Source organism: Manis javanica, chromosome 9 (assembly GCF_040802235.1).
Source record: "Manis javanica isolate MJ-LG chromosome 9, MJ_LKY, whole genome shotgun sequence".
NCBI classification, from domain to species: Eukaryota; Metazoa; Chordata; class Mammalia; order Pholidota; family Manidae; genus Manis; species Manis javanica.
In genome coordinates, this window is record NC_133164.1 from 113,432,735 (window position 1) to 113,450,081 (window position 17,347).

The 17,347-nt window shown below is 38.0% G+C and overlaps 1 protein-coding gene across 4 annotated transcripts in view; it reads left to right on the plus strand.

Annotated features, from left to right (window-relative positions):
* Positions 1–17,347, plus strand: part of ZCCHC2 (zinc finger CCHC-type containing 2) — a 64,035-nt gene that overhangs the window by 19,830 nt on the left and 26,858 nt on the right. For all 4 annotated transcript variants that reach the window (XR_005060637.2, XR_005060638.2, XR_012121260.1 and 1 more), the window contains exons 2-7: positions 1,003–1,114; positions 3,631–3,707; positions 6,006–6,077; positions 10,444–10,556; positions 15,797–15,891; positions 16,803–16,886. Coding sequence is in view for 1 of the 4 variants with exons in the window: in XM_017651065.3 (XP_017506554.3) it covers positions 1,003–1,114; positions 3,631–3,707; positions 6,006–6,077; positions 10,444–10,556; positions 15,797–15,891; positions 16,803–16,886 (553 nt within the window). In the remaining 3 variants the exon portion in view is untranslated. The remainder of the gene's footprint in view (positions 1–1,002; positions 1,115–3,630; positions 3,708–6,005; positions 6,078–10,443; positions 10,557–15,796; positions 15,892–16,802; positions 16,887–17,347) is intronic.

Sequence of the window (17,347 nt, forward strand, 5' to 3'; positions counted from 1 at the left end):
GTGTTAATTTTAAGTTACGAACCACATATGAGCAATGTAGAAAAATATTCTGTGGCAAATAGTTGACCTAATTCAACTAAACTTCCAGTTAAGTATTTGAGAGGATTACAATGCTTTATTTATATTGAGTGTTCAAGTACTCACAGCAGTTTTAGGCCAGTGTGGTTTTACTACTTTGTAGTAAATGATTATATGGTCTTGGTTGGGATATACATGATTTTGTTGTTAGAAGAATTCCTTTTAAAAATCAATAGTATTGAAATTTGATGAGTGCCTTCATGCTAAATGTTAGGGAAACTGAATTTTGACTTAAGAGTTCTGTGCTTTCCTTCTCATTAAGTGGTTCTGGGTAGGTAGACAATCTCTGTTTCTGAGTAGCAGTTTTCCTAGGAGTAAACCTTAGGCCAGTTCACGATGACATCGATTATTTGCTGAGCAAATTCCGTTAGAGAGAGAGCACCCAGCTGCTATTACATGGTTTCACATTAATAGTAAATTCAGTGTCCATACATGTGTTTTCGAGAAAGAGTTAGCATGTATTGATACCTTTCATAAAACTTTTTTCCAACAAAGCATCTTGCTAGCTTATCACTTAAATAATAAATGAAAATTGGATAATTAATGTTGCACTTACATATGGGAAATTAGTATGAAGGGTACCGTATTTCATGTGTTCCTTCGATCCTGGTTCACCGGGGTATAGAATTACATTCTTGGCAATTCTTACTAGTAATATACAACATGTCCCAAGAAGGCTGAGACAGTAAATGATATATAGAATGAATATTGCTGTTGAAGATAAATATCGACATTTCTTCTTGTCCTTACTGCTCCCTTTGTGCTTTTCTGCCCATAATGTGTAACCACCTGTTTGAATCTTTAAAAATCACTACTAAAATAGTTGCTGTTAAAAGTATAAGACTTTAATCTGGCTTGTTTTTATGGAATTCACTATTCTTAGTCTATGGTGTAGGTTAACATGTGCCCCTCTTTCTCATCTAGAATGACTCTGCTCACAGTGATTACATGCAAAGTAACGAGGCCACTTTAATAGAACAAGCTCCAGCACCTCATGACGGACTTACTGTGGCACCTCATAGAACCCAGCGAGAAGGTATGCTTTGTTTTCTGTAAACTTCAAGCATCTATACACAGAAAGAGTTCATAGTGCTATTCACACTGGTTACCCCTAAGGCTTCTTTCTCCTTTTTGGAGTAGAGTAATCTACTTGCCCTAGGTTTGGCTCAAATGCCAGTCCTCCCACTTCGGGTCTGTGTCTGGGCTCCTGCTCTACAGCACTTGGCCTGTCCTAGTGCCTTTCTTACTTGGTTCTGCCTTATAGTCAGTTGTCTTAAATCTGATTGTGCACTTCTAGAGGGGAAAGACCTTAGTAAGTTCCCAAAGTATTTAGTATAGTGCTTTATCTGTGGAATGTGCTGAGCACCTATGAAACAATAAATTTTACACAAGTTCACTGTAAGAGCAAAAAAATTTCATACAAGTCCATGCTTCCTGCAGTAATGCAACTTTCAGGGGGCCTGGGATGGGGGGAATGAAAGGACATTGCCATCTGAAAAGAAGTGAGCTCAGATACTCTCTTAGCATTTGGAGGATCCATTCACCTGTGTCAAGGGAAAATTGAAGCAGACTGGACTGTGTGTAGGCAGCCTTGGAAGCGTGAAGATATACAATAAGCATCACACTCAGTTATAACAGCCTTGCAGTGATGTCATTTTGTCTCATTTTAGTACTTATAATAATCCTTTTTGTGTAATACAGGAAAAATAGATATGACTGTTTAATGTTTTAGAAAGTTTACATAATTACCACGTCTATTCAAGGCTATTAAAATTAAATTAGTTCAATCAAAGACTGCTTCAAGCTCACAGGACATTTGGGTAACCTGAAGCAGAGCTTGGTTTTACAATGGAGGTACTTTAACAAAAAATAAAGAAAAAAATTTTAGGAAAACATAAAGACTAAATCACAATGCTAACAATTAACTGTAAGGTGGTACTATAAGTGGTTTTCTTACATTCTTAATTTTCAGACGAATTAGGTGATCCATGCTTTTCGGTTTTAATTCATGAGGGCTGGAGGGTCTCCTGTCATCAGCCATTCCTCAGCAGTCGTCTTTGTCTTACTTATCCTGATTCTGAGAGATCATGGCAGGTATACTTGAAATCAAGGCTGAAGACATCCCCTGACCTCCAGTGTCCTCGTGGTGCCCTGCCCTTGGTGCACTGATTTGCTGACGTAGACTAGTTCGGATGATTTTCATGTAATACCATCATCCTTTACATAAACCTACTAGAAAAGCTTTGGGGATAGCAACCACTACCTTCCCCATCTGGTCTTTACCAAAGTGCAGCATTTCTGAGGAGTTAAGGCTTCTCACCTGGCTTTTCAGATTTTCTTTTGTCTCTGTCTTCAACATTATTCACCCAATAAGGGAAATTGGCCCAAACAGAAGCCATGAAACACTGTATATTTGGAAAGCTGGCACAATATATGGGTCATGGTAGCTCCCTAGTTTATTATGAATGTGTATACCAGCATATTTCTATATCTTACTCTTCTTGCCTTCTCATTGCCCACCTTCCCTGATCATAACAATCTTAATTCTTTCAGTTACTTTTGTTACTTTGTATATTCTACTTCATCTGTTTTAACTTCTTCCTCTAAGTCAAAGTGAATCCTTCCCTTTTTTTCTCCATCTCCTGTCTCCTAAATACAACAGTGACCCTAGTCTTTTCAGTCACTTTCCTGACTTCTTCCCTGTGATGACCTTTATCATCTTCATTTATTACCATTCTCATTATTAAGGGCTATTTCTTCTTTTTATACCCTGAGCAACAGTTTTTTTTTTTAAGTCCTTATGTTTAGTAGACTAGCTCTTTTCAATTCATAGATTTATATACTCAGGTGATAGTTTTATTAAGAAGGTGTAACCTGAGTAGTTTGGGGATTTGCACATTTGCTTCCTTCATTAATAAGTATTAGTAACAATTCAGAGTAATTACTCTTTAAGTCACCAGTGGAATTTATGACTATTTTATGTCTATAATAAATTGTTAAACATTTTGCACAATGAGCCTTCATAGTTCATTATAATGTTAAGTTTGTGTTACCATTATGTGAAACTAAGGATTGCATTTGAGAAAAACAATTTTTAATTTCCCAATTGGAAAGAAATTTTTATCAGTTTCATATATTCCTGTTGAGGGGTTTTTTCCCAACTAAAAAACTAGGTATTTTCTAGTTTGCACCTACTGTGCATAAATAATTGAATGAATCTGAAGTGCTGTATTTGTGGTAGTCTGAATAACAGTTTTGAAGACTATCATCTAGAAAAATAACCTTTACTGTGGGCACCATTTATTATTTCTCTTTGGTGCATAGCAATAATGCTTGACACTCTTTAGGCAGGCAGCATGCTGAATGGAAATAGAAAAAATTACCTCAGGGATGGATGGCACATTGCTGTGCTTCGGGGGGTTTTTGTTGATGATTTAAGGCCAGTAGTAAAGATGAAGATAAATAGCTTAATCGATAAGCATTTGTCAAATTGGGTAACTGAAATGTGTTCTAGTCTCTGTAGAACAAGTCAGCATGTTTTCTTTCTTGCAGCTGTGCACATTGAGAAGATAATGTTGAAAGGAGTCCAGAGAAAAAGGGCTGACAAATATTGGGAGTACACCTTCAAAGTAAGCTGCTCTCACCCACAAAAGCTACCTTACGTACTGTGTTAAATGATCTTTTGGAAAGAGTGAAAAGTGACCTTTGGAAAATCTTATGGCAGGTTTGGTAATTTAAGAGAAGCTATACATATGTATGTGTTTGTCTTAAGGGAAGGTACTGTTACTGCATGGTTTGTCAAGTTCTTAAAATTATATCACATTAAAATTACTCCATCTTATGGACAGTTTTATTGAAAATAAATAAAAGCCTTAGATTTAAGGTATTTGAAGCATCTTTAAAAAAATAAAGGGTAAATATTTTCTCCAGCATTTGAAAAATCAAGATCACAGGGCTTGTCTTTTCCTGGCATCGTTTTTCCTTACATTTTTCTTCTCCCCTTCTTTTTCCACCAAGGTTTTATTCCCTGGCCTTTGTTGCCTTGTCTTACTGTAATTGTTCTCCTGTCATTCACTCTGTCCTTCAAACAGCTGTCTAATTAACTCCAGAGCCCAGCTCTGTTACTCCCCGTGTCTCCATTTTGCCTGTTGACTATAGTGTAAATTCCTCTTGCGTGTCTTCCTTACTCCAGTCTGCTAGGGCTTCCCTGTCTAGCCCTTTCTCCTAACATTGGACTGCATGTGCCTTGAAGCCAAATGGAAGGATGCCATGTTTCTGTGCTTCCTCACTTTAGTTCCTCCCCAAAGGTACAGCTTGTGAGACGTTAGCTGTGCCTTTGCCACAAAGTCATTTCTGGTATGGAGCAGAATGTGCTTTCATTCATCCAAGGTATCATCATACCTTTCACAAACTCTCTTATTTGGATTACATGTATTTTCTTTCAGTAGGTGTATTTTTTCATGGAGAACAGGAGTCTTCATCCCCTGTAATCCCAACATATCTGACTTGCTCAGTACATTTATTGAATGAATTTCAGACCTCTGGCATTTGCTTTATGGAAGTAACATCCTCAGTTTGCAGATTTTAAGTCCTTATCTCTGCATGTTTTCACTTAACAGTTTTATGATGTGTGGCAGAAGTCAGTCCTGCTATCTGCATTCAGTTACACCTGCTCTCTCCTTCTGTTGCTGGAGCTCTTAGTTTGTCCCTTCCTTAAGGCCCTGGTTGATTGCCCCTTAGCTCTGGAGCTGTCTTCCCCTGGACCATGGCAGTTGACATTTCTTCAACCCAGAAACTGGCTCAAATGCTCCCTCCTCTGAGGTCTTTATTGGCACTTGTCTAATGTGCTTCTCCCTGTTTCTGCACCATGCCCTACTCATTTCTTTGGGGCACTGAGCACTGATGGGAACCCTTATATATTCACTCACTTTACTCTGTCTCCTGCTCTAGACTCTGACCTCAGCCATCAGACTTCGGCTGTCTTGTTCACTCTGGCATTCCTTTCATGGAGAACAGTACAGTTTGACATAAGTAGCTGCTAAATAGACATTTGAATAATTATAAATCATTTAAAGCGTATGCCAAATGTGATATTTGCTTTGAAGGTTGCTAGATAAAATTTTGTATATATTTTAAGTATCTGATTAATTATGATATGATTTATTGGTAAGGCTTAGGTATTAGCAGAGTTCATTTACTTAGTCCAAATAATTATAAAGTAGAAATGATAAGTGGGCCACCATTGAATCCACTGAATTAAAAGTATCTAGGAGGTGAGGCAGCATAATAGATTTCAGGTCTGGCTCTTCCCCCTACTTAGGGTTGAATCTCTAAGAAGCCTCTTTCAGTTTTAATTTCTCCATCTGAAAATAGAGACAGTCATACTTGCCCCATCCACCTTGATAGGATTTTAAAGAATTGAGTTAAAGATGAAATCTCTTCATAAACCATAAATCTCCATAAAAGTACAATATGGTACTCCTGAGGAGAGGCAGTAACCTCTAGTTATTTCTCTTAAGAATGTATATTTAATAAGTTCCAGGAGATAGAATTTTTATCTTTCATGGGGCATAGATCTGTACTGTCAAAACGTCATTTAAGAGTCCTGCAACTTCACAAAAAGAAATGTAAGATATTTCCCTTTCTGAAAAATTTCTAAAATACAGTCACTTTTTAAAGGACTGCTTTTAAAAAAAAAACAAGCATGCAATTTGAGAGGGTTACTTAAAATTTTTTAAAGTAGAATTTGTCAATGTACAGGTAATTTTAACAGTGTTGAAGAAATTATGATTAACTTTATGTTTGTGCTTGTTAATCTTAATAAAATTTAATTTAAGCAAGTCTATTTGGTTTACACATAGCTTTTTTTCCATCCTGTTCCCACCTAAAGTAATAACCATATTGTATTTGTGTTTTTTTTAAATCAGGTAAATTGGTCTGATCTTTCAGTCACAACAGTAACAAAAACCCACCAAGAACTACAGGAATTTCTACTGAAGGTAAAAGTATAGATTTTGTTAAGATGATTTTTACATAATACACAGAATCCAAAAATCTGAATATGAAACACCAGGAAAATTAAAATACACAGATAAAGGTTGACTTAGAACTCTCCAAGAATATTAGCTGTAGAAAATGTCATGTTATTCTAAATCAAATTTTTCTTACATTACATTACCAATATAAGGAAATGAAGGTTTTCCAAATTTAAGAAAAAGTACTCTTATTCTTAGTTCCTTGCTGCAATGTGTTTTGGTGGCTGTTTGCAAGGGTGCCTCCCCTGAAAGATGTCTCTGCAGGTGAGCTGCAGCTTGTTTGCATGGGTGGTGGTTCTCCCACTTCACTGCTCTTCGGCCCCTCTGAGGTCTTCCTTTCATACATCTCCACTGGTTACATCTTTGAGTTCCAGCTCCCTTTCTGCTTCCCCCAGTGGTAGATTCTCCATAGTACTGAGACTGAGGGATAATGGAACATCTTATGCAGACTTGAAGAGTGAAAGATGTCTTAGATCATTTTGTTCAAACTCTTGCCTATTTCTTGTATACTAATATTTTACTGGAAAGCTATGGGTAGAGATGAGCATTAAAAGGAGGGAGTAGGCTTAAATGATTAACGAATAAATTACTATTTCTCAGTAAGCAAATATTTTAGAATTTATTGCTAATAGGGAGATAAAGCAGAAGGTCCAGAAACAGGAAACATTTCCAAGTCATTTATGAACTTTTGGGTACAAGTTGTGACACAGTTATTGAACCTGTAACACCTGAAATTTTCAGGACAGTGCTGGTTTTTAAGGTGTCTGTGTGTTACCGTAAATAGATTTTTTCAGATCACGTGAGTCTCTATTCATTCTTAAAGCTGTAAAAGAGACTTGTCACCAGCCTGCAGAGCTTTGGACAGCATGGGAGATGCTGGCTCTGAGGAGCATCTAGGTCAATGTACTGTCACAGTATTTGTTTTGCTGGGTAAAAACATAGGAACAACTTGAACATTTTCATTTTTCTGCGGCTTGTTTTCAGCTAGGCTCTGTTTCAGTGAGGGCCGGGGACTCCTTCACCCACTTCAAGCTTAGTACCTAGCTGCACGAATAGGGGGCAGGTTTGGGGGTGGTCATTACTTTCCACTTGCCAAAGGCCATGCACACAGCATGCTTTAGATAGCATGTGAGAAAGAGAGTGGTGGAAGAAAGGGGTGTGAGCACTGTTGTCCAGGGAAGAGGGTCATCAGCACCCCGAAGGGGGAGCTAGCCCCTGTGCAATTTTTCTGCTAGCTGAAGAAATTCTGAAGGGTTGCCACACACCACCCCATATGTGCACTTACAAAATCGCTTCTACTCATTTCTGACTCTTCTATCTCTTGATAGAACAAATTTATGGAAGTTTAAGAGCAAGTAATCTTGAACAGGCTTCATTTGGGTCAGAGAGCAGCATGCTTCATTTCCCTTTCTTTTGCTCGTCCTATGGCAGAATTCTCATGCTGGAGGGTTAGCTGCCATGCATACAGAGCCAAGGCTGAAATGTCTTGCAGTTTAGAGCTGGGCACAGTGGGGTCCAGTGCTGCTACCTGCCAAGGCCAGTTACTCTGTGCGTTTGGGTGGTATGCTACCTACCTGTCCCCTGCACCAGTAGGGCATGTGACCAAGCCACAGCCTGGGGCCTGGCACCTGGGGAGAGTTTATCTTTCTTATTGGATTTCCCTAAGCGTTTGCTGTGGTTTGTCTTGATGGATTTCATTTTATAAGTCACACAATTCTTCTAAAAGCTCAGGTGCTTTAAAAAAGAAGCACAGCCCCCAAATAAATAATTCACTCTTCAGAATCATGGTAATTAATGATCCCCCCACTTAGCCAATATTTGAATATAGTTGAGTATTTTCTAAAATAGGACAGATGCCTCATCAAGTTGTATGAAGTCATTGACAACATTATGTACATCTAGAAATGAATTGCTTATTATAAAATCTTCTCAAGTTTACCATGTATCTTTTTTCCTGTTTACCTTCCTTTTCAAATAATCTACAAAAGTTAAGAGCAAAAGCTGTCCTTTTGACAACCTGTGCATACTAACAACCTTTAACTTTTGTTGATGCTAACTGCACTAACTGTTTGCTATAATGTGGAAGAGTGAGTTTGAAGTCAATGCTGTCCAATCCTTTTTCCTATGTAAATGGCAGCCTCTGTCCTCATCCTGGCCTCCCTCCCCTGCTGACACGGTCTGTCTCATTACCCTTCTCCGTGGAGGCAGGGTTTTGTTTCTTCTTTCACTGCTATATCCACAGTGCCTAGAACAGGGCTGGGGCCTGAATCTTTGTTGACTGAATGAATGAGCAAGTGAACGAGAAGAGTAACAGAAACTAAAGTGTAGTGAGGTTTCATAGATGGTTGTCCATGAGGCCATAGTGTTCTTAAAAGTAAGGTTTAGGTGCCTTCCAGCAACTCTGAGTTTGTGCTGAGGCTGGGCCAGGGCCAGGGCCAGAGATGGGAGGCTGGGTATCCGAACCAAGACTGAGAGGTGAAAAAATTCAAGAGGGACTAGAATAGAAGACGTGCCTTCCTCTGGACTGGAAATAGTCCTGAAAATCAAAGATAAAAACCGCTTGAAAATAACTCAGTTTGCAAATACTGATGACTCCCTGCCTATAACACTCCTCCCAGTCATGTGGACAATGATGGGATGAAAATGCATGCACAGTAGACCCTTGAAATGCATGAGTTTAAGCTGTGTGGATCCACTTAAACATGAATTTTTTCAATCAATACAGTACTGTAAATGTATTTTCTGGTATGATTTTCCTAATAACATTTTCTCTAGCTTTGTTGGCCATCATAGTACATAGTACATGTAACACACAAAATATGTGTTAATTGATTATCGTCAGTAAGGTTTCCGATTAACAGTAGGCTCTTATTTGGGGGAGTCAAAAGTTATACATGGATTCCGACTGCCCACAGTTATCAGCACCCCTTAACCCCCATGTTGTTCAAAGGTCAACTATACTCTCACCTTTCTGTGTTTAGAAGAGCCGTCAGTGATTCGGTAGTGGAAATAGACTTCTTCACCGAAGCAGGTTTTCTTTGTGTACAGATACTCAGGAGAAATCATGTTTAAAATGGTAATATATATGCCTAGTGTCCAAAATCTGTATTAAAATGATATCAAAGTGTAATTAGTGAAATGAATATCATTTCTAAGGAAAACGTGTAGATCCAGAACTTATTGCTTCCTGTTAGAAGTCAGAGGACACGATTCCCACAGTGAGTGTGTAGAATTCCAGCAGAGCTTTCCACCTTATCAGGCTAATAAGAGAGGAAGAGCTTCATTCTCATGTAACATCTTGAGTCCATAGTCTTACTGTGCCTAAAATTATTAGTACTTTATGATATCTTTGTTAAATTTTCCATTTCTGAATTGATTCAAAATGATGATTTGTCAAAAGAATACTTACTTTAGATTCTCCAATTGAAGATCAATATGTAAGATGACAATTTGTATAGATTGTTATATTCCTATGGCTATTTAGATACTGTGTTAATGGTTCTACTTTTAATTTTAGTGAAAGTGCCAATAATTCCAAGAGTTCATGGAAAGACTGGTTTTCAGATTTAAAAGTCCTATTTAAAACTTCGGCTTCTTGTGAGACTTGGAAAGTTAGTTTTATAAAGAATCAACTTATTAGGAATTTTAAAAAGTAAACTAGTTAATAAATGACTTAATATTTTGTTTTTAATTTAAAAATTTTCTTGGCCAAGTGATTATTTTTTTTGCAGTTTTTATACATTGCTCTGAGGGCACCTCTATCACTGAGGAAAATGCTACTAAATCTTAGCATTTTTTATGTAAGTAATATTGAGAGTTTTCATCTTTTCACACCCAGTTCTTTATATGGTACGTAGCACTGGTAGTCTGTTGCCTGAGATTGAGATGTAAAACAAGAGGCACACAAATAACTATAAAGGCAGAGATAACACTTCTCAGAATACTACTTAAGATAAAAATAATACTAGCTCTGCTATCAAAATGTTCTGTTTGACTAAAGAACCTTGGTGTGGGTGTCATTTTAGTGCGGTGTGTGGAACTCAGCGTGTTAGGTGTTTGCTGGCGTGTCCCAGAAGCATATTGAATGTTGCTGTGTCATTCTGCCCCTCTGGGGAGGCCTCAGCTGTGCCCAGAAGGCAGATGGTGTATTTCCTAGTGGAAAAATCTGTGCTTCCTCAGTATGGGGCCCTATGTCATGAAGATTTAGAAAAGGAACTTCTTTTGGATGATTACTGAGCAGGAGACATTTATCTTCCTTTCATGTGTGTGGTTTGCAGTGTATTTACAAGTAAGGGAGAAACTTAACATTAGCCATGCTGTTCTTTTCTAGCTCCCAAAGGAATTATCATCAGAGACTTTTGACAAGACCATCTTAAGGGCCCTGAATCAGGGCTCACTGAAAAGGGAAGAACGGCGACATCCTGATCTTGAGCCCATCCTAAGGTAATACCTGTAATACCTGACACCGTCCCAGCGGTGGCCTGGACTGGAGTGCAGACTGTCTGTAGGGCTTAGAATGGAGTTTTACTGGAGATCCCAGAGATTCTTTTTCTGGACCAGCTTTTAAAATGGACTTTTTATCCTTGTGTTATTTATTTAGTTCTAGGCTCACAGTGGGAGACACCAAACTGATTTTTATTACTGTACTTTTCAGCTCTCTGATATAAATAATTGCTTCTAAAATATGCAAATATTCAATGAAACCTACTTTTTCCATAAAACGTGTATTGAAAGAGGCCTTTGTCCAAGAGCTCAACTTTGGAGATGTTTCTTTGTTTTGTTTAAGTTGTCAAGTAAGGAGATTAGGCTAATGGGCGGAAAAGTGAAAGGAAACACCACTTCCTGTCTGCCTGCCCCTCTGTCCAACGGGCTTGAAGGTGGGCTGTATTAAATTACAGTGGGAGTGGCTCCTGTTCAGTGGTGGCAATGTTCAGATCTTTGCTTTCCTAAGGCTGACAGACCCTGGGTAAAGTCAGGAGGAGATGAGATGAGCATGAAGTACGCTGCCCGGAGCAGATAAATCCTGTTTTGGGTGAGCTGCCAGAGCGTCCTGGGTGTTAGTGGGGAGAGGGAAGGATGAAGATACAGGGGGTAGTTGGTGGCACAAGGCACCTGGACTGGCAGAATGGGCGTAGATAAGGGTAAACCTGCTTGTCATGATGGAAAGTTGAGGGATCTCTTGCCTAATGGCTTCTGATTTTTCTAAAGTAAGAGGTTTGCTTAAGAAGAGGTAGATTGAAAACAAGGGATCAAATGTCTGAGAGTAAAAAGGATTTCAAATACTTGTGTGGGGATGTGGAGAACAACCTGATAGTAAGCTGGACAGGGTTTGGTGTGCAATTGAGATTGAACATCAGTAAATTATAATGGTATTGGTCTGTCCTGTGTGAATTTTTCTTTTTTTTAAAAAATCTTTCCAGCAGATCAGGTCCAAGTGTCAGGAAAGCAGGTAGTTGGATTTGTCCTGGATAAGGGCTTTCTTGGACATGAAGGGACAGTAGGGTGAGGAATTTAGGAACAAGTGCTAATGTTTTTAAAAACGAACAGTTAGATTTACAGAGTGAGTCTGATAGAGCAAAATGAACCACAGTTGGATAAGAGGTGTCATGGGAGTAATTAAGCAGAAGGAAGTTGAGATGTGAGTGTGACATGTCTGAGTTAGTGAGTTCAGAGGTGAAACGATTCCGAATGCTGTGGGAGGCTAGCAGTGTGCTTGGCTTGGTGCCCTCACCTGTCTGAAGGCTTCCCTTTGGGTCATGGCCAAGGAAACATGAGCTTGGCAGCCTGAGCCTGGGGTCCACGCTGAGGGAGATAGTGAGATGGCAGCCTCTGGGGTGTGGCAAGCATCAGAATGTACATTTTCAGGACATCTTCAGCAGCAAGCTGGGTGGGTGTGCTGGTAGCCTATCCATGCTGGCTCCAGTGTGTGCTGTGTCCCCAGACAGGATGTGCCTCCTTGGCCTCAGATTCAAACCAAGAGATCTTACCTTGCCTGAGATCACATGGCTGACCAGAAGTAGACTCCCAAGTCCCACTGCTGTACTGCTCTAGTTGAGAGAGATAAAATATAATAGACCTTACTCAGTATGTTTTTACACAAAGTGCCTGATGTAGAATCTATTTAGGTAGTTTGGGGCTTTCATGATAAAGCTAACATGCTCAGTATAGAACACTGGGAAATATAGAAAAGTAATAAAAAAAGGTAACAATTACCTATGTAACTATTATTTTCATTTTTCCTTTTAGTTTTTTTTTTTTTTGCCTGTAATACTAGATATGCAACTTTATATCCTGTTTTTCCTCTCAAATTGTAAGCATTTTGTATTTAATTCTTCAGAAGTATTTTAATAGGCTACACAATATATCCCATCTGGTTGTATAATCCTTTGACTAATGTTGGGAATAAGGATCATTTTCTGTTTTGTTTTTTTTTTCTTAAAAATAGAGTTTTGCTCACTTTTGTTTCTAAAACATTTTCCAGTTGTGTGAGTAATTACTAAGAAGAGATTCTTTGAAATTGATTTGTTGGTTCAATGCGTATGATCTTCTATGAGGGTCCCTGATACATACTGTTTTCCTTATGAAGATGTGTCAGTAAGCAGTACTCACTCCCAGTGTTGGAAATTGCTTGTCACCACAGCTTAGCTAGCTCTGAGTATAGTTTTTAAAAAATTTGCTGATTTGATAGGTGAATGATTACCTCATTGGCATAATTTTCATTTCCTTTATGAGTGAAGTTCAGTATCTTTCTTTAAGTTTAGCCATTTTGTATATTTTGTAAGATCATCTGTCCTTCACCAATTTACCTTTGTGGATCTCAGTGTTTTTCTTAGGGTCAATTCCATTCATTGCAGTAGTAGTAGTCTGTTCATTGAAGATTACTACGGGGGACTGACCTAATTAGTAAATATAGTAAGAATAGTGAGAACCAGGTTTCTCTCCATTGGAGAAGGGAGTTGTAGAAAAGGAGAACAGAATGACCCCTGGATTGTCTGATTGGAATTGAAGGTATTGGTGTGAACCCATGATTTTTGGTATATATAGGTAGATACCAGAATAAATATGGTTATGTGTGTTCCCTGGCTCTGTTCATGTGGAAATGTCCCTAATTTCCCTTTCTCCAATTCTAGTCACTAGAAGTAGTCTTCATTAGAAGTCTTATGTAACTTCTCAGAAATTTTCTCTACATACCCTTGAACTTATGAATTTGTATGTATTTGCTTTACTATGCAAATTGAATTACCCTGTGCATACTCTTCTGCTCTTTTAATTAAATATACTGAACATGGTAACTCATCAGTACACGTAAAGAAATTGCTGCCTTGCTGTTTATTTGCTTCATAATATTCCACTTTAAATTGTACCATAATTAGATTAACTGGTATATTGCTTTTTTGGTTATTCCTAAATATTTTAAAACAATTAGGAACAATATTACAGTGAACATCCACATGAATGTTTCTTAACACATTTGGATGTATTTATTTGTAAGAGAAATTTCTAGAGCTGTAATTGGTCAAAAGTCAGGCATTTTTTAATATGCAGTATTTTCAAATTACTTCTTAGGAGGCAGCGACACCTTATTCCCTCAGAAGCCTTATGTTTGTATTTCCACACCTCTGCAGATGTAAAGTTCTCTCAACTTCTCATCTTTGCCATGGTCAGAAAAGAAGACTGTATTTAATTTTAATCTGTATTTGAGTGGCCATTTGCACTCTACTATGAATGGCTTTTTCAGTCCTCTCTACCTTTTTATTGGTCTGATTTATAAGATTTACTTTTCAGATTAAAGAAAGCCCTATTTGTCTTTGTTTCTTGATGATGCATATGATTTAAGTTTTTATATAGTGGGATTTATCAGTCTTTTCTTTTATGGTTTTAGGGGTTTATGTCCTGCTTGGAAAGACTTTCTCTTCAAAAATTGTATTTTTAAAATATGCCTTTTTTTTTTTCAGATTTCCTTTTTTAAATGATCATTGATTCATTTTTATGGCTAGCCTGTTAGTTCAACACCATTAATAGAAATGTTAGGACACTTCATTCTCAGTTTGTGATTTTTAAATTAGTGTTATTATCATTCATGTCACTTACGGAATGTAGCATTTATAAAGGAGGGAGGGAATAAAATTGAGAAATAGAAAATGAGTGTATAGAAAGTAGAGGTTGGGTTGCTACAGGACACACTGCATTTAGTTCCAAATACACTGTAAATTAGGAAAATGAAAATAGCAGCACTGAACTATACATTTGGTGTTGCATGATTTCTTTCATGTCAAAATGTAATCCTGTTTTTCTTATTTAAGTAGTTTATGGGCACTTTGATTTTTTTAATACAGGTAGAATTGCAATCCTGTGGTCACACATTAATGAACCTTGACTTTGGTCCATATGTTGATTTTAAGCCCATGCCTTTATCTCAGGTGTAGTTTACATGAATAGCTTGGTGTTCTTGTAGGGGAGATGCAGTTGATATTGGAGTTGTAGATGCTATCTAGGCTGTTTCTTGGTTCTCAAGCCTTGAATTGAAGGTGTGCTTGCCTCTATTTTTGACCAATTGGTTTGGGTTTTAATCCCCAGCCTTGAGTAATGTGTTTAAACCTGGAAATTTAGATGAGGTCTGTACTTTGTAATTTTTCTTCCATCTCTTCATTTCTTGACCTTCCTATTAAATATTTACCTCCACATTAGAGTGCCAAGAAGCAATTTTGCATAATATACAAGGCAGCTTTGGCCAATAAGGGTCATCTTTTGCTATGGTATTTAATGATTCTAAATTAACCTGAATGATAGGGCTAAAACCTTGGGGGAAAATTAAGAATTAAAAAGTTAAATGAGCTTGTAAAGTGTTAAAAGTAATGGAAGGGGATTTGTATGTTGAGCAGGGTGACAGCTTAATTTATGTATACTGTTTGAGTATCATAACCTTGAAGAATTGATTGTATTCCCTATGAGGAAATTGAAGCTGAAAGGCTAGATAACTTGTTCAGAGTGATTCAGCTTTTAAGTGATGGAGATGGTATTCAAACTTTCCATTAGACTGCTGTACCTGTGCCCCCCTTTGCAGGGTCCCTTTTGTAGGTAAGACCTCCTTTGAAATCTTTTAGTTACATTAATAAAGTATGAGGAAAGCTGGTTTCCAAAGATAACAGCTTAGAATCATGATATGATACATACTGAAGTGAATCATCAGTCCTGCCTTAGGATGTTCTAATACTTAGAATTAACCTGACCTCACTGCATTTCATAGTTTCCAAGGCCACTTAGCATCTCAGACTTCCCAGCCTCTTATGTTCAGATTGTGGGAAAGTTTCTGCATGGTACAGCCAGAAGATGAGAAGTAACACCTATGAAGAAGGGTAAAGAAATTGCAGTTCTTTTTCTGAGCAGAAAGGCAGCTATTATACCATTTGGGCAAAAGGCTGAAATCATACACATTTTCCCAGAGTTAAAACGTTACCACTAGATTATATGAAATAAAACAAAAGTGTTTATTAGATTCTTAAAAATAAATTTTGTTAACTTTTATTAACTTCTTCCTATGGAAAATATATTAGAAAATAATATTCTTCATTATTTTAATTTTTTATACTGCAGTTAAACTGCCATTTTAGATTGCTTTACAATCTAAACTGTGCATTTATTATATTATGTGAAATTAACATCTTTTTTCTTTTTATATGCAGGCAGCTATTTTCAACTTCATCCCAAGCTTTTCTGCAGAGTAAGAAAGTACACAGCTTTTTTCGGGCCATGTCGTCAGACCCTCCACATGGCCTTAGTAAGCCCTTTCTGCTCCTCTGTCGAAATGTGGTATTTTCTTGCATGGATCCCAGTGTTATATGGGGTTGTCATTTTAAAGTCAAGGAATAGTGGCATACAATTAAACATTTGTTGTTCGTAGTGAATTTTACACTGCAGTTTTAAAGGAAATAATGTATAAAAGCTAATGTCAGAAAACAGACTGATTTTGAAGCATGGGCCAGGTCTTGTGCTCGTGGCCCTGCCAGGCTCTCAGGTTCCTTGACAGACCTCGCTTTCAGCTTGTGGAGATGCTACATCACGGGCTGCGTGGTGTGTAACCCCTTATAGTCTGCCTTTCCTCCTGGGTCCCCTGTTCTCCCCAGCCTCCCAAGCAGGAAACTTTGGCCTTATTCTTGTCATTTAAAGGCCACGCCTCACTAGACCAAGGCTGTCTTCCCTTTTATGCCTCCTTACCAGTCCCACTTTTGAGTTAGGCCTTTCTTCATGCATGGACTGTGCAAAGCCTCGCTCATCTCTCAGATTGTAGTTTCTCACTGTACTTTACTCCATACAGGATTATCTCAGGGATCAATTTGTTAATCCCCTAATCAAAACGATAAAGGTTTGGTATGAAATTCAAGCCCTACCGTGATCCTCCTCGTCATTTCTCAATCTCTGGCTGCTCGAAGGCTCAGCATTCACTGAGTTTTCCCTAGCAGTGTCTGTCCCAGTGTCCTGGCTCATTCTGCACCCAAACTTAAATGTGCTGTAAGACCCGACCAAGCTATCAGTTCAAAAAGATGTCCCAGGTTTTCTTATATTCCTATAGTTTGGCTTTACCACTAACTCTCCAATTTCATTTTCCTTGGGAGAAAAGTAAATATATTTATTTTCTTTTTCTATTATAAATTTCCATTATAAGTTAATGGTATTGAATACTTCCTGCAGATAACTCACAATCCTCTCTGAAGACTTGTAAGATACTAGAACACTTAAAAGAAGACAGCTCAGAAGCTTCAAGTCAAGAAGAAGGTAAATGTTGACTCATTTAATAAGACATTCTGCCTGATGTTTCTTGCATGGGAACAGGCACATAGACCATTAGGACAGACTGAGGAGCTGGGAAACAGGCACGGGAACTTGGTGGTGTCACAGATGAGTGCGGGAGAATGGATTGTTCACTAAAAGGTGTTGGCAGGCTTTCCAATTTAAAAAAGTTCTGTAATTAGATCCCTGCTTATACACCAAAATTTCAAGTTAATAACAAATCATATATGACATACAAACTGACTATAATACATGAAATGTGTAAGTCAAACATTTTAATGTTAATATGAGCCAAGAAGGCTTTCTTGACAAGGCAGAGCATGACCATGGTCTTTCAGTCCATTAGTCCAATTGGCAATATGGGCAAAAGTTAGGTGATTCACAGAAAGGAAACTCGAATGGACTTTAAACAGTGTTCAGCCTCCTGAGTACTCCAGAAAATGCAA